At 40.1% G+C, this 18,358-nt stretch overlaps 1 protein-coding gene across 1 annotated transcript in view; it reads right to left on the minus strand.

Moving 5' to 3' along the window:
• Nucleotides 1-6,069: 6,069 nt before the first annotated feature.
• The window catches only part of MYOM2 (myomesin 2), a 214,333-nt gene continuing 202,044 nt past the window's right edge, over nt 6,070-18,358 (minus strand). Inside the window, exon 39 of the mRNA XM_074991185.1 lies at nt 6,070-14,973. Within this exon, the coding sequence (XP_074847286.1) occupies nt 14,932-14,973 (42 nt within the window). The 3' untranslated portion in view covers nt 6,070-14,931. The remainder of the gene's footprint in view (nt 14,974-18,358) is intronic.

Genomic DNA, 18,358 nt, shown 5'->3' on the forward strand with positions numbered 1-18,358 from the left:
GGTCATGAGGACTGATGATAACTAGTCAGGGCCAGCAGGAGCTGGTCCACAGTTCTGAGCATGCCTGTGGGCTGCTGTGCCATGGTTAGTGTTGCGAATGGTGGGGAATCGGGTGGGTGGGAAGGGTATTGGGTTGGGTGTGTGGGTAAGGATGGGGGGTGGGTTGGGGGAGTGTGAGGTTGGGGGAGAGTGGGTGTCAGGAAGGGTGCAGTGTCAGGTAAGGTAGAGAGAGCAGATTGGAAAAAGTGGTGTGTCTCTCAAACAGCAAGGAGCCCTGCAACAGCTTTGCTTTCCCTCCAGGAGGTAGGCGAGCCTTGGCATGGGCAGGAGGCATGGACTGGGGGGTAGCCTTTTAAGAGCATACAGGGCCGGTGCTCCAGGAAGGGCTTTGCCTCCATGCCTGCCAGCCTTCCGGGTCACAGGGCCATCTCTGTCGTCAGAGGGGTCTGTTCCATCGACAGAGTGGCCGGCATGTGTGGAGTCTCCCTGCCAAATAGTTCCAGAAGGTTGATTTCAGCTCTTCTCTGTGATTTTACTGAGATGACTAACAAAATTTAGTTGGTCAGAATTCTGATTGTGATTAAAATAACTAGAACTCGTAATAAAACCCGATGGGGCTGCATGCGAATAAAGTGCTGTTTTTCTGCCTCTCAACTGTGGCCACATCAGTCAGTTTTGTCGTTTTATTGCTTCTCACTTTTGTGTGGACCCCACTTATTTTTCTGTGGTCAGTGGGCCTCAACCCCAAAAGGGTTCTCCACCCTTGGTTTAGGGTGTGAACAAAGAATGAAAGGGAAACAGTGGAAGAGCTTGTTGCAAATGTAAATCTTAAAAGTTAGCCCAGTGATTATGGAATATGGAAAGACCAGATTGTCCAGTAAGTTAACAATTACTAAGACAGACAGATCTGACATGAGAAAGGGTACTCTGTATATGCCAGCAGCAGTGCAAACAAATAATAAAAGTCCTAGAAAAATTACTGTGAGAAGCATAGCCAGGAGTATGAAAGTTCACAGAAATTAAACTGGCCAGGGTCAGAAACACAGAAAGCAGGAACAATGCCAGCAATGTAACAAGCTGCAAGAGTACAGTTAATGCCCCAAATTCAGGCTAATATGTAAACTCTGTAATAAATATAACCTGTATGTTGAAATATGCAAAAAAACAGGAAATTTCATGTATTAAGTGTAGAAAGGGATTCCTCAAGTGAAGAAAGCAAGCCAGGCTTTTGTATAATTATGGAGGAGGCTGAAAATCCAAAATATTTTCTAATTAGAGTGTGCACAAATGAAACTTCTGATACTGGGGCATAACTAAATGTAATAACAGAAACTGCAAATGAAGGATATAAGGAGCACACAGCATTGGAGTTAAATTTCATTGCTGAAAGGTTGGCATGGAGGAACTACTGCAGTGTTGATCGAGTGCACACTGACATCTAAATACAAAGGGAAAGTGATAAAACAAGAGTTTATAATAATACCCAGGAGCGAGCAACCTGCCTTGGTGATACAGCTACTTGAGCTGCTTGGTCTTAATTGGGAGTGACAGAAAGACACCACAGAACTAGACATGAAAGTATTAACAGTGTCATCTGAAGTTGTATTTGCAGGACATATATTCTTCCTTCCTTAAGTGCCATGCCAACTGGCATAGGCGATCATGGCCTTCCACCCCTGTCTATTCTGAGTGCTTTCTAGCATTTTTACAGTGTTTCCACCCCATAACCAGGAAGTAATACTGTCCTATAATTTCTCTAGCTGCCTACCTCTACTCCATCTAACAGTAAATGAGGTAGGATATATATACCCAGTAGCATATACAGTGTGGGTTAAGAGAAATCACAGAAACCTGTGGCATAGAGAAAGTTCCAGAAGCCTTAAGAAAGAGGCTAGAAGAACTGCAGCAAGGGACAGCAAATGCATAATATTTGGATGTCAAAAGACCATCAGATTGGATTCACTCCAGTGCTTAACCTTGTAATAAAAAGGAGCTGGGATTTTTTTCATAACTGATGCAGTAAGTTCAGAGGTCAGCTGCCAAATTTAGAGGTTCCAGGCACAAATTAGGCATGTTCACTCTTTACTAATTGTGGAGTAAAAAAAACATGGGGGGGGACTTTAGATGTGCACATAGACACACTGAATAAAAACATAAAAAGACAACATTTTCATTTGCCCACAGGAAGTGAGCTATTGTCTCAGATGGCAGGAGCCTAGTTCTCCAGCAAATTAGTACTGTGACAGGATTTTGAAAGACTCCCTTGAACATGGAGACCTCCAAGGTCTTTCACTACCCTCCCTTTAGTGCATAATGCCTCCTCAGACTACCCTGCAGAACATATGTGCTCCAAAACTGTTTCACCCCACAGCGAGCTCAATGCTAGCAGGGTCCAGCACACATGAAAATATCTCCTGATGACATAATATTTTGGGGCATCACTGACCCTGAACATCAGGAGCAATTGCGTACAGCACTGGAGACTGTTAGAGCTAATAATGTTAAATGTAATAAGTCACCTTAATGTTTTGTTTAAGCAACCTTGAGGGTTATTAAATGAGATATTACTTGCTATGGTTGGTTAGTTTAATTTAATAGTGCTCTAGGTCAGTAAAGGGATCTAAAAAAAGGGAAAATGCTCTATATAGTAAGTCCTTGAAAAAAGGTACAAATAACCACACAGCGTATGCACTCTGGCTACAGTGTTTCTTTTCCTATAACATACATCCTGCTGGGTAGATGCAAAAAAGCCCAGAACAGAGTAGTCACAGGCTACAGCCACACAGAGCAATAGAAAGTTTGATACTATATTCTGTACATAGTTCGGACCAGAATACAAAGTTTCTCTTGAAATCATTCTGTTCATAATAAAGGCACTAGAGTGACCAAGTCACTGATCATTCCTGCAAGGGACCCACTCTGTCCACTCTGTTCATGATTCCAAGGTGGTTCTATCTGGGCTCTTTATTTATTATACTTCTTTAATCTGCTATAAGAACAATCCCAAACTAGCCTGCTGTGTCAGTGTGACATCTTCTATTTCTTAGGTCTTATCTTCACGGTGAAAAAAATAAGTGTACTTTTAACTCAAGTGAACTAACTTAAAGTTAAACCCAAAGATAAGGGAGTTTGTAGTTTTCACATGAGTTAGCAGGTCAATGTAAAGATTATGATCCTCCACAGTGGCACTCTCTTTTTGTTGTGAAGGCAAAGTCTTATTCTAACAGCTGTTTACATTTTTTTTTTTTTGCTTTATTTGCTGGTTTTTCATTTCTTGTACATACAGCAGTCAGAAAAAATCATAGAGATTTTTTGTTTCCAGATCTCAGGTGAATATATTTCTTTATCCAGTTGTTACACTTATTGAAGTCACTTCAATCATCTGAAGAAGTGGGTCTTACCCACAAAAGCTCTCAAACTAATGAATATGTTAGTCTCTAAGGTGCTACATAACTGCTTGTAATTTGTGAAGCTAAAGAGTAACATGGCTACTCTTCTGAGACCATATAAGAGGCAGAGATTACAATAAGACGCTATTAGAATGCAAAGTTAGACTCATCCTTTGTAGCACATTATTCCTGAATATTTTAATATTCCTGAAGGGCCAAATAAAAACTTGTAATCCTTCATATCCACAGAAACAGTACCATGATTTTGCAGCTTGGATTCCTAGTTTATTCATGCTTTCATATGTTAAATATAGTATCTTCATAGCTTCCAATATTGTCAGTTTTATACTGAATCTCTGTCTGCTTTCTAATTAGTAATCTCTTCCATTCAGCCCTCATTTAGTTAGAGCTTACTTTTCAATTCCTGGCTGATTTTAGCCTGTGTGATACTTTAATTGGAAAAAGAAGGGGAATTTAAAATCCAATAGCTGTAAACCTTAACAATATGGGAACATTTTAGGCAGAAGACTATTTCATTAAATTAAGATTTGGAAAATGGTAAGAACTTGCAGGACTTGATACTCATCAGACTAAGCAAAACACATATCTTGGGAGAAGTTTCAATCAGGAAATGTTCAGTAATTTGCATGAGATGAGATATTAGGGAAGTCTAGCATGTTGAAATCATGCTTGATTCCACAGTCTGATCTCTCTAGTGCAAGCCGGGCATATGTAACTTCAAAATCCCTTTCACTCATAACTACTGCAGGTTGAACTGTTACCCACACAAATTCCTTTAGCCCTTCCACACTTCAAGAGCACACACACCTTTACCTAGTCCTGAGGGCTCAAGGTGTGACCCTGTTAATTTAAACTCCCACGATAAACCAGTTAGAGCTCCAGGTGTAATTCCCTGCAGGTATGCAGAATCTGTGCCACTGAAAAAGCCTTATGCAGTAATCGTCTTATTCTCTATTTATTTATAATTACCAAGAAAGCAGAATACATGCTAAGCACACAGTATCACGCTCACCAATCCTGATAAGGCAGGCAGGCACACTGCCCCTGTTGGGACAGACAAAGTCACTCTCTGGATGCTGGTTGCTGCACCTCAAGGTCTGCAAGTGCTGGTCTTGGGGGTGAGTCCTCCCGGGCTTTTCCATTAAGGTATTCTTTTTTCCTTCCTTCCATCTTCGATCCTTCCTTCTTCCTGCTGTTTTCCTTCTTGGACGGCAGTTTAAGTAGTGAAATTTGAGTCCTGCTTATGGATACCTTGACCAATTATTTTACAATAATTTTACTAACCAATCATAACCTACAGTAACATAATTACCTAACCAGTCATAACCCATTGCCTTAATTGTATTTACACCTTGCAAAATTAATTATACAGCAGACAGAACAATTACAAGCCAGACAGAGATCTTACAGAAAACAGTAGAAAAGTGAAGACAATCATCATAGAATGGGGATTCCACAAACTCAGCTACTGATAAGCAGTTTCTTGCCATATGAAATGCTGTTAATTAAGTTTACTTTACTCATCTTAGCTGTGTCTACACTTCCATTCCTCTTTCGAAAGAGGCATGGAAATGAAGGAAATTGAAAATGCAAATGAGGCATTGATTTAAATATCTGGTGCCTAATTTTCATAATGTCTTTTCAGAAGAACTACTTTCAAAAGAAAGAAAGAAAGTAGTGTAGACAGAGCTCTTTTGAAAAGAAAAATCTTTGAAAGAATATTTCTTCCTATTTTGTTTCAGGAAGAAGGGTTCTTTCAAAGATGGGGTTTATTTTCGGAAGAGCCCCCTTCATACTGATTTCTTTCTTTCGAAAGAAGCTCTTCCAAAAAGAGATTACTCAAATGAGGTGCCAGATATGTAAATTAGTACTTGATTTGCATTTTCAGTTGCCTTCATTTGCGTGCCTCTTTGAAAGAGGAATGTTAGTGTAGACACAGCTCTTGAAATCTTCTTTCTTTATCTGGTGACAATGGGTGGCATTAGGATGTGGTCTCCCTCTTAACAGCCCGGTGTGCCACTACTGTAATGTGATGTAGATGGAATGTGAGTATGTGATCTGTAGCTTCCCAATTAATGGCTGCTGCTCTTCATTCTGTCTATACAGGAAGGTCTTTCAATATGGCTATAGAAAAATCATATCAGTTCTACTATTACAGATCTTCTCTAATGGTCAATGGTGTGTAAACTCTCTAGCCAAACAACATCTGGCATCTGGCATCCCTAGTAGGCAAAGCTTTAATATAATGACACCCCATGTGATTTAGCCATGGTTTGGCAGTTTTTCTCTAGACACAGCCTAAGTACGGAGGAAAGGGCACTGGAAGGGACATTTGTACCTTTATGGATTCTTGTAGAATCCTTTATTCACTATGCATTTTTCTAAAGGCAGAAATGTTCCTTCCCCTTGTGCAGGTCTCTGATGCAGTAGGGCTGAAGGAACTCACCCAGAGTGGGCAGGCAACAGTCTCAAATCTGCAAATATTCCTTCTAGACACCACTCAAAAGGAGTGGGAAAAAGATTTCCCTGTGCTTTGCATGGTACTGACCTTCTGCTACCAGCCATAGAGAGGAGTAGATGCTGCAGCCCACCAAAGGGCTCCTGCCAGGGAGTTCCAAGAGGCGCAGTGCTCCCTTGAGGCAGGTAATTCTGCACCATGCACAATGAAGGCCTGTGGCATGATATCAGTGTGTCCTTGTTTATGAACAGCAGAAAAGATATCATTTATGTCATACCTATCAAAAACACTGGACATTGCTGCCCTTTCATTCCACCATCTCCTCTGTATCTCTACTTCCCAAATGGCCCAGGAACTTACTATTGCTGCATATATTTTACAGTACAATCCATGCACTTCTCCTGCAATACATTCACTCACCTTGTGCCCATCAGAGTACTGAATTTTCATGGTGAACATTGCAATATTTCTTCACTATGGCTTTTTGAAAAATAAATGCTCGGGGAAGAAAAACAAACAAAAAATCAAGCCATGATTTAGTAGTTTCCAAGAGTAAACAACCCCTTGTCTTCAAGGCTGTTTTTTCTTTTTTTTAACCTATAAATCAGATGGATAGCAGTAGCAATCATTAGTGCTATTATGTTGTGGGTAGGAGGCTTTTTTGTCTCCTTTATCAGTGTTTATCATCCTCTCCAGTTGGAGATATTTATTCAAGCAATGCAAGTGGAGAAAAAACTCGAAAGGAGAGATATTAAAATAAGAAAGATGGTCTCTATTTTATGGAGAAATAGAATGAACATCTCTCTTGAAATGAAGCAAGACAGCAAGATAAGCGTGGTGGAGGAGGGTTTAATTAAAACTAAAAAGTAGGATTGGAAATTGAATTACTTTTTATTAACCATCAGTGAAGCTGAAAGGACAAATGCAGGATACACATCAGGATGAGGAAAAGAATCGTATCTGTATTGCATCAGAGCTGTAAACAGTTGTGGTGCTTCTCTCTTCGGTAGTGGTATTCCTCTCACAGTTGCCAGTGATAACAGCACTCAGTTTTTGCCACAGGGAGGGCTCTTCTGTAGTATGACACATTTAAACTGAAATCTTATTTGATTTGGTTTACCAGAAATGTTTTCTAAAGTGCTGGTGGCTTTTGGGAAATCTCTATGAAGTACAAGTTATAACAAACTGGGTAAACCCTGAAGTAAATTTTTGCTGAGGCCTGGTATTATCACACTACCGTTGAGAAGAAGGTACTGAGTTCAAAGCTGTTTTTGATTTGTTTTTCTTAGGCAGCTTTGGAGGACAGCAGTGAGCGATGGACTGGGAAGGTCAGAGCATCATCATACAGCAGAACCATTCAGATATAACTGACTTCTGGCATTAACAGACACCACTTGCCCCCTACTAGTCCGTTAAATCAAGGATTTACTGTATTAAATAATTTCAAACATAGGAACACTTATTAAGTACTTAATAAGTCAGTTATTAGTAAGTCACTTATTAAGTCACTTATTAAGATATCAAGCAATATGCACAGTACATATTGATTGTCACAGCCAAAAGTAAAAATATAAGTGTATTATATTGCTATATTTCTTTAAAATAACTATGCAAAAAGTAGGCAAAAACTAATTAGAATATCACCTACTTAAACCACACTGCAAATTCGTACCCACATTAATTCAAATATTCATTTTCTGCTTCAGCTGATTGCCAGCACAACATTCACAGGGGGAACTAACCTGGAACAGCACTGAGCCCACTTCATTAAAAATTATGCATTTGTTGAGCATTGGTTTTGTACTTTCTATTCAGAGGAAGTGTGGCATGCCCAATTTTCAGTTAAGCTATATGTGACTGAAAGTCACTGCCATTACATGTGTTTTGCAAGCGGTTATTTCTCCATCACGAATTCAATGCATCACAACCCTCGACAAGAATGACAGCAAACAGCAGTGAAAAAAAATTGCAAAAAATAAAATTGTATTTTATTATTTGAGGTGAAAAAATCTTAGGATGAGCTGCACAGAGCATATGTGAATGAGAAGGTTTTGTACAAAGTACATGACTATTTGAGAATGACATCCACTGTATCCTCACTTCTGGCAAATTGCTGGGTAATTACCATAGCAATCCGTCACAAGATGCAGTACATAGTAAGTAGTTCTAATGCTTATTAAAATAGCAATTACTCCTCCAATTAGATCCTAACCCTAACATTTTTACATGTGAACAGATTGTTTCTCTACAAGTCAGTTATTTTAATGGATTTGCATTTTTATAATTTATTTTGTTCTTTCTTAATTTTGCATTCTCATTTCTTTCTTTCTTGGACAGAAGACATTATTAAGGAGCTCTGAGAATTTAAAAAAGAGATCTAACATATTTGGAACTGACAAATGCTCATGCCACTTGCCAGGACACAACTGAGAGAAGTGGAAACGCTTTCTGGGGCCAGATGAGTTGATGCAAGTGATCTCCCTGGGCAGCAGATGAGGCTATGTTCTAGTGACTCCTTCCTTTTCTTCTCTTCCCTCTCCTCTTCTAGCAAGTGATACCACCACCTCCTCTCTTCCCTTCTCACAGAGAAGGAGAGAAGGTGGAGTTACATGTTGCATATGGGCCTGGCCTCAGGCACCTGTGCTGTCTGCACTGCTAACACTGGGCAGTGGGGTTCTCCATTTCAGCCCCACCATACACACTACTATTCTAGTGGCAGGATCTCTGGTGATATCTGCCTGATGAATAGTTTTGGGATCTGAAAGAGATTTTTTCATAAGACAACATTTGTGGCTTTTTTCACCTTTCACCCTGAACACAGGAGTCTCAGTCTAACCATTTAAATTACAGTTGTCACAAATTTGCTGGATTCCAGTGTTGTTGGTTCATTAGAAAGACTCCAGCTGAGATCTCAGTAATGTAGTATGCTGCTTGAGCATCACTTTGGGGCACTCATGTGGCATAGTCAGGGGTTTTCTCATGCAGCTTTTGGTTCTTCTCATCTTTTCACTCCTACCTCTGATATGAAAGAGGGGAGCAGTTCAATATTGTGTTTTCCAGGCAGGGTCTTTTGGTGGGTGTAAGGCTATAGAGGAGGAAGAGTCTACTTACTCTCCGTAAGGCTAAGTCCACTAGCGCCATCGGGGTTTATTGAGATCTCTATTGGAACCTTGCTGGGAGTTTTGGAGTGGCGTCCCTAGTCACGTAATAGATGTAAATAAAACTGCATACTCTTCATATAAATAGTGTCCTCCTTTCTCTCTCCACTTCCAAGGCTATGTCTATACTAGCAATTTTTTGTTTGTTTTTTGTTTTTTGTGGGGAAAAGCTGGGCCTGAAATCTGAAATCAAAAGAACACAGCCCTTTTCTTCTCCCAGATATAGAAGAGCACCATTTTCCGAAACATTCTTTCGAAAATAAAAAAAAAAAAAAGCATGCTTAGACGCTCTGCAGGCTCTTCTTTCAAACGAGCAGTCTTCATGGCATGGGATTTTTCGATCCCTGCCCCATTCTTTCAAAAGAGCAGGGGCTGTGTGGACAGTCTCTATCAAAAAAGTGGATCAGTCTTTCAATCCACTTTTGTGTGTGTGGACTCTGTCTTTCAAAAGAAGTATTTTCAGACAATCTCTTCCAGAAAAATTTTTGGAGGATTGCTGCAGCATAGACACAGCCCTGGATAAACTCTGTTAGTCTGTTAGTTCTTCTCAGCCACAAATAAACCTATGCAAATGTGTAAAGCAGCATTCCTGCAGTGACAGCAATGTCAGCCCATCTCCTCTGCTATGTTACCTTCTTTTTCTAGTGTCACATGCCCTTTCTATAGAGTGCGTTCACAAAACAGCTTCTGCTATAAATTACCCTGCAGAGAAAGTCATATAATCTTGGCTCAGAATTATAGAACATCCATGAAAATTTACAACACCCCTAAAAATAGGTAAGTTAAGGAAAGGGAAGACAATAAGGACAGATTGCTTGAACAAACAATTCACATAAGTATCCCTGGAACATTTTAAAATAATGTTTTACACCTAAAAATCTGTATGTTTAATTTAACCATCAGCAGATTTTAAGAGGAGCATTTGGATCTGCTCTAATCTGATGACTAATGCATTAATTTAATTTATCCGATTAAAATAAATTTAGATGTGATTAGGTCTGAAATTCAGATTTTCTTCACATACTCAACATTATACAGAAACCTGATTTTACATAGCTGACTGAAGCAGATACTGCATTGTTAGGAGTCATATAGGCATCAGATTAGATAGACAGATAGATCTAGTGTGGGGAATTACACCATTCAGAAACTGTGCTTTGCACATTGCATAGATGATAGGTAAGAAAGAACCTTAAATTTCCCAAGTATGTAGCTGCCTTTCATTTGACAGCTGAGTTCTACCTATTTTTCTATTAAAACATGTAAGACGTCCAAGAATTGATGAGTATGTTTGTTCATGTATAGAATATAGACATGAGAATTTTAGATTCTAACTGGCATTTGTGCAGAGGCATTGTGTGTGGGAGGTCAGAAGAAGCCTTCACTCCCATCCCCCCCCACACACACTTTCCTGGCATGCTCAAAATAAAGGCAGGATGAACTGATCTTTCTCATTTACTTTAGGGGCTCAGACTGCACAAGGAAAAGAGCTCAGGTGGGACAAGGCAGGGGGACCCCAGTGAAAACTTGAAACCTCCACCCCAATTAAGTGGCCTAATAGCATGTGTACTCCCTCTATCCAATGGGAAGTTCCAGGATAAACTTGAGGCAAAATGCCTCACAGCACTCCTGGTAGGGTGCAGCTCTACAGCATATCTTTCTCAGGACTGTGTTGTAAAGGCTCCACCTAACTTCGTGAATATTAAATAGAAAGAGTGAGAAAGCCAGCCAGGATAGTGGGCAGTAATCAAGCATCTACAAGCGTCTCTTCTGGATGGCTCTGTTGTATATTTGCGTGATCTCATTCTCTGATCATTAGGCTATTGAGCGGGACACAACCATTTATTTTTCAACTTAAATGATTTTTTGAAGTGAGGGCCTGTGTACATAGCTTCTTCTACGAGCAAACTTAAATGAAGGTACAACACAATGCAGTGGAATAAAAACTGAAGAGAAGGAGAAAATCATGTACAACTCATTCAAGACAGCTCACAGTGATATAAAAGCTAGACTAGATTATGATCTGGGAGTAAAATTCTGTAAAATTTGTTGGTTTTGAGGCAGATAAAAAAAAACTTTCTTTGATTTCCTTCCCCAGGAGTTCAGATTTCCAGAGCTTTGATTTTAAGGTTCTAATGAACTCAATGTATTACAATATTTATCACTTGTGTCCATAGCTCTAACATACCCCTCTAGGGTAATATAATTCCTGTTTTATAGATGGGGCTATTGAGTAAGTGACTTGTCTGAAATGACATTGCAAGGTCATTTGTGAAGTTGGAATTAGAAAATAGTCCTCTGTCTCCCATTCCCAGGCTTAGTCCGCTCAAGTATCCAACCACATCTAACCCTCATTCATGAAATTGTTGATTCTTTCTCCTCTATCAGTTACTACATCCAGGCACCTTAGGTAATACTTACATGACTTTCAGTTTCCTAGTGTCATGCGGACCATGCAAAAATGTGAGTTTTTCATTATATTTCTGCTAAAAAAGATTTACTCAAAGCTGGAGTCAGGTGGCATGTAGCTGCAATGGTTCTCAGAGCCTGGGAACTGTAATTGTTTTGTCTTTTAAGTTGATGTGAATGTAACATGATATTATATTTCAAGTTCTTATGTATTGCTATACAAGTAAAAGAAATTTAGCTCACTTGGTCTCTTCCTGTTCAGTGGGCTCTGATATTTTCCCTAAATATTTCATTCTACAGTTCCTATTTTCCAATGTGAAATTTCAATCAATTAAGTAGGATAAATACTAAATAATGGGAGAAATTCTGTTATTGCATGGGTCAGTCCCTTTTACCTGGGTAAGCCAGCACTGAATTTGGATCATGATACTTAATAAATGTTACAAGAAAACTAAATATGTGATGTCAGATTTTAAAGCTGCAAAATCCATTATTTAGAAGAACAAAGGTTGTGTTTATGGTGATAGTTTTAATAAAAAACAATTCATTATTATAACATAATTCTGGTTGTCATGGTCAGATACATAGCTAGTTATGAATGCCTTTCTCACAATCCACAAAAATTGAGCTCTTGATTAGAGGTGACCGCAGGATGATAATTCCATTTTGTTGTTGCAACTGCCCAGGTTTCAAAGTTTGTGCTCATGCCAGTGTCAAGATTATGGCCCTCTCATGCCTCATTCAGAGCAGAGACTTTCATCCAGTATCACTTCCAATTAGTCAAGCAGGGACCTACCCCAGGTTGTTTCCCAGACCAGCCCAAACCCCTAACCACCAGTATGTAGAGTCAGAGCCTCACTCTTGTCTCCACCAATGAAAATAATGCTTTGTGAAATGGTTTGTCTTGGAGGAAACTGTGTATTTCTCTAAAACAAAATCAGTAAAAATGATCCAACAAACTGTACTCTAGATCTGGATTTCACACACACTAAACTTGGTTTCAGAGAGGTAGCTGTTTTAGTCTGTTTCAGCAAAAACAACTAGAAGGCTGGTAGAACCATCTCTCAGTCTTTATGGTGCCACCATAGAACTTCCTGTTGTTTTGATTAACCTTTGGGTACCCAGTGCTTTGCTGCTGGGTTCATATTCAGTCTGCCTGCCATCCCATCCTGTTCATCACCAGGAACAGGATCTGCTTCAAGGTAACTATTGCAAGCAGCAAGGTAGCCATAAGTTTCCACATCAGAATAACCTCTTGTTCTATCGCAAAACCCCAGCTAAGACCAACAACACAATTACCCTGAAAGAGGTCAATCTTAGCAAAAAGTAAATTAGTAAAATCTGAAAAACCAAAGACCCTACCCTAAAGAGAGGTTTTACCTGAAAGGGAGACATGCCAGAGACTTCATGATATAAACTAGTGCCTTCACTGTTGCATCTGATTTTTTTTGGAAGTCCCTTATATACTGTGATGTTAAGAGACAGTCTAGAGACAGTCTAGAGCAGCAGTTCCCAACCTTCTCCAGACAGGGACCCATTTTGACAATTCAGGAACACTTGGTGACCCAAGGCAATTCAAAAACAGGGGCCAGGGGCAGGGGGAGCAGAGCCGTAATGAGCTACTTTTGCACCTGAGGCAAGAATATAAAATTGTGCTCCTTCATGTTTATATTCATAATAGTTATTTCATAGAAAAGGGAAACTATATTAATCAAACAATAATGCTACATTTACTATAGTTAGAGTTGTGGTCATGGAAAGACACTCATCCCCAACTGCTCCCCTCGGCTTAAAACCCACAGTCAGGGGCTTGGAAAGTCATACTCAGGTGTTGTAGGGGGCTAGGGAAGTCGCACTCAGAGGCTAGGAGTCAGGTCTGCAGGGAGCTAAGGGTGTCTCGCTCAGGGACTAGGAGTCACTTGGGGTTGCAGGAGGCTGGGGAGTCACACACATTGCATGGAGGGGGCTAGAGGAGTCAGACTCAGAGCCTGAAGGGAGCTAAGAGTGTCTCACTCGGGGGCTGAAGGGAGCTAAGGTTGTCTTACTCAGGGGGCTGTAGGGGACTAGGGGAGTCACACTCAGGGGCAAGGAGTCACTCACAGGCTGGAGGGAGCTTGGGGAGGCACAGGGGACCACTGCACCTAGAAGCCGGCTGGGGCGCAGCACTGCTGGAACCCTGCTGGGGTCTGTGGGGACCCCATCTCCTTCAGAGTCTGGAAGCCAGGGAGCTGATCAGCCCTCTCTCCCAACCTCAGACTCTGGCCCCCACCTCACCTGAGCTGGGTGCTGTTTCTCAGGCATGCAGCTCTCTGCCCTGCAGCTGAAATGGTTCTCAATGTAATTGATTGGCTTAACTGCCTCATGGCTGTTAATCCAATAAAGAACTACTTCAGGAGTGTGTACGGCTTCTTAATAGCCACCTGTGGAGCTGCCCAGCCAAGCTGGTGACCCTTTTGAAATGTAATCACAACCCATATTTGGATCCCTACACATAGGTTGGCAAACCCTGGTCTAGAGTCCATAGGTAGGCAGAAAACAGCCCTGCTCAAAACAGGTTGATTCCTTCTCCTCCGTCAGTTGCTATATCCAGGCACCTTACATAATGTTCTTGTGCTGCAAGCTGAGCAAAAATATCACTGGATGTAAATCCTTCACCCAAACTGTTCCCCACCTCATGAAAATCTCTGTTAACTATGACCTTCAATCCCAGACCCACACAGACAAAACTAATTTGTCCATGTGAGCATTTTCCAGAAAAATGCCCAAGTTCTCATTGCAGGACATGCTTACCCCGAATCTCATGGATAACATGTCATTCTGGTTGAACAGGTCTACTTAAAACACAACATATCAGTTGCTTCCTGGGGGAAAAAAATGAAATTTCATAGGCAACATGATCTGTGGACAAGAGACTGGAGTGAGACTCAGCAGAACTGAGTTCTGTACCTAGCTCCATTAAACAGTGTTGCTCATGAACATGTCATGTTCCGTTTCTGTGGCTGCATTTCCCATTCTATCCTTTGTTTGTCTCATCTATTAGATTGTTAAGAGTCTCAGAACAGTGACTTATCTCTTTCCAAGTGTCTCGCACAATAGGTCCCCACTTTCAGTTGGTATAATAGTAGTACAATTATTTTTCATAGGCTTTGAGATCATTATGTTGTAAAATACATAAACATGAGACCTGCATCATAAAATGACCGGAGATAAAAGGAAAACACAATGCTATTTTACAATAAAAATTCTGTGATAAGTAGGTAATAATAACTACCTTTGTGAGATTTCTTAAAATATGGGGAGCCACTTACTTGATTAGCTGTGCTGAAATTTGCAGATTAGTTTAGGCAACACAAGAAGATAAACCTAAACACCATATGCACCTATGTTTTTCATATTAAAGCACCATGATCAGTGGAAACATTCCCGAATGCTCCAATTCTTCCCATAGAAAGCTGACATAAAACCTCCCATTTTGTCTTCCTCAGCAGAAATGTGATCATGCAGTTGAACAATTGTTCAGCCAGATTACCCAGGTGGTCTTCATAGGGGAAAAAGGAAAACTCTTTAAAGAACCTATATTCATTCTTCATGTGACACATTTCATTAATGACAGCAACACAGCTTCTGGCCCCTGTTTTCAGTGAGAGAGTATGCATGCAGAGTGTATGCAAACACAAACAAATAATACATTTGCATAGACAATGGTGAACTGTGCATATACTAGTATTACAACAGAAGGACGCTTATGTCTGACTTCAGTGGAGTTATTCAGAATTTAGGTCAATATCACTAAGGGTAGAATTTGACTCCTCATATGTTTTTAACTCTACCAAACAGGTAAATGTGCACAAAACAGAAGATCATTGAACATATATAACAAGAAGTCCTGTAGCACTTTATAAAATAACAGATATTTTGGAGCATAAGCTTTTGGGGGCAAAAACTCGCTTCTACACTAACATGAAAACAATGTTAGTGGAACTGCTGTTAATATGGTGTACATGTTGTCATGAGGTGTATGGAACCCAATCTGCAACAGCCACTAAAGGGTTAATAGGTAGGCTTGCCATCTCCTGAACTACATCTAATTATTGAGGCATAAGACTGCAGAACAGAGGAACCCGTGTTTGTCAGAGAGAGAATTGCGAGTTAACTCCTTCACTAGCCAACTAGCAAGAAACTACCCAGCATGCTGAATTTGCATAGAGGAAGAATCAGAGAAAGGCACTCTTGAAAAGGCCTACAAGAGAGATGAAGTGGAAGCTGCCCATGGAAGTAGAAAGGGATTGTGAGGAACTGGTCCCAGCTGCTTAATGAAGGGTGCCTTGGCTGGAACCCAGTGAGAGCCATGGGGCCTGGATTCCCCAGACAGCCCATCAAAAGGATAGTCAAACCTCTTAAAGAAAAAGGAGCCAGGACTATGCAGAGCCTGGGATTATTAGCTTTCTGCTGGGATCACGAGACTCATAGTCTATCTGGCTTTTCTCACCTTCAGGAGAAATACAATAAATGACCTGTCTGGAATCATAAGGGGAAGCTGTGTGGCCTAGGGCCCAATGACTGCTAGTATTGTGTGGCAAAGTAACATGGAATTGCAGTGACACCATGTACAGCCACAAGAAGGCACAAGTTGGCAGAGTCACCCCCAAAAACAAGTCCAGTGTAAACTGGGTAGAACCATTGTACAGAAACGTTGTGTGGTACTGTAGTTCTCCTTCTCAAACTTTGCACCGATTAGTAACAGAGAGTAAGCCATGCTAGTCTATACACTATCAAAACAAAAAGCAGTCAAGTAGCACTTTAAAGACTAGCAAAATAGTTTATTAGGTGAGCTTTCATGGGACAGACCCACTTCTGTCTGAAGTGGGTCTGTCCCACGAAAGCTCACCTAATAAACTATTTTGCTAGTCTTTAAAGTGCTACTTGACTGCTTTTTGTTTTGCACCGATTAGATGACATTCAAGTCTAGATTTGACCCTTACATCTTCTGGCCATATCTGCATTGCTAATCAGTTAGCAGACAATAGGTTGAAGTACAGTTCATGTTAACATTGTTTATAAAAATGTTGCAGACCAGGAATAATTATTTTAATGCCTGATCCTGCAGTTGCTGAGTACCACCTCCTGCACTGTGCATGTGCTCTGTGCTTTCCAGTGTCAGGTACCAAGAGGACTTAATCAGAACAATTTGGAACAAAATAATCTATTCATCCATAAATCACTTTGTTTAAAAAATGAGAATTGTTGGTGAATTTTTTTAAACTTTTCTGGTTTTCAGAAGTTTTCCACTGGAACTTTAAGATATATAATGTCACCTCTGAGCTGTTCTGTTTGCACTTTTGTTTGTGTATGAACAAGACTAGTTGTTGTTATGTGTTCTTCTATAAATCATGGTTATCTAGTCAGGATAGCAGAACTGTGCCAGGCTTTGGTAACCAGACCCATCCATAAATTACTAATGAAATAGAAATAATAACAGAAATATTGTATTGCATAACCAGCAAGCAACATATAAATTAAACTTGCATAAGCAATCTATGCTATGAATATTTACAAATAGATACATTTTTCAGAAATCAGGAACTGTTCCTGAGCACAATAGGGGTGCTCGCTTTAATGTTACTCACCACAAATGAGTCAGGCAGCTCTACTATCTAAACAATAGATGATCTCAAAAAGCAAAGAAAAGGGAAAGTAAGATTAAACTTCATGAAGCATGACTGATGCATTTTAGTCACAGACTCTCTTAGCAAGTTGCATTTAACTAAATATTCACAGAACTACCCACAAAATACTTGCTAATATCTCATGGTTTTTTTCTTTTCCTGACATTATCTGACTGGAAATGCCATTAATGGATACTGTGATTTAAGGGGAAAGAGACTGCACAATAAAAGATTCATTTAGTGGATTAGCTTTTTAAAATATATCTTGCTTCCAGATCTCAAACTGATATTCAGTACGTCACTAATCTCTACATGGCAAGTACTTGCTATGAAGAAAAAGGTTTTGGTTTGGGGGTTTTTTTTTCCATTGTTTTTTCTGTTAATATCTTGTCTTTATCATCTTTATTTTTAAAAGAAAAAATAGAGGAAATCATTTTGAAACACTACAGCCATGTCTACACTATAAGCTATGATTTCCCCTATTTGTGTACACATATTTGCACTAGCTCTTATCAAACCAGCATGGTATCACTAGTAATGGCAGTGAAAGCACAGCTGAGCTGTGCTGAATACAAACCTTTCTGAAACCACTGGGTATCTACTCAGTGCATGTCAGCCATTATTCCACTGCTGCTAACCATACTTCTACATCTACACTGCTACTTACACTTGCACTAGCTCTATGAAAGAGAGTCTGAATATAGGTAATCACATCCCAAATCATAGTACAGATATAACAAGATATGCACATATGTAAATTGACCAACTATAGCAATTCTCTGCTATAAATCATACTTCCACATCCTGGCCCTTTATGTTGTTTGTTGGAATTCCCAGCTGTGGCATATCTACTCCGTCACATTATTAGGCACAGGAACTTGTTGGTGTACTTGTGAAACCTCTTCAACTTCCCTTTGGGGTAGTTGTTAAGGATCCTTAGTGTCTGAATTCCCCTTTTTGTGAATGAATCTGTGCATCAGATCTCAGTACATTACAAATAGGAGAGCTCTTGCTTTTTGCATCAGCAAGGACACATTGATTCGTTTTGTAGTCGCTTTTTAACGTCCTCTCCAAAGGAGTATGTTTGGGATTTTTCTATGATGATTTTTCCAGTTGCATAACCACTCCAGCGTTCCTTCCCAGAGGGACACATAATGTCATCTTGGGCCTGGTATGATTGCTTACAACTCATCTGTTCCTCCAGTAGGCTGTCCTCATGCCATTAATGTAGGACTCTGCCACTTCACCAAACTGTGT

This window comes from Carettochelys insculpta, chromosome 3 (genome assembly GCF_033958435.1).
Source record: "Carettochelys insculpta isolate YL-2023 chromosome 3, ASM3395843v1, whole genome shotgun sequence".
Classification (NCBI taxonomy): domain Eukaryota; kingdom Metazoa; phylum Chordata; order Testudines; family Carettochelyidae; genus Carettochelys; species Carettochelys insculpta.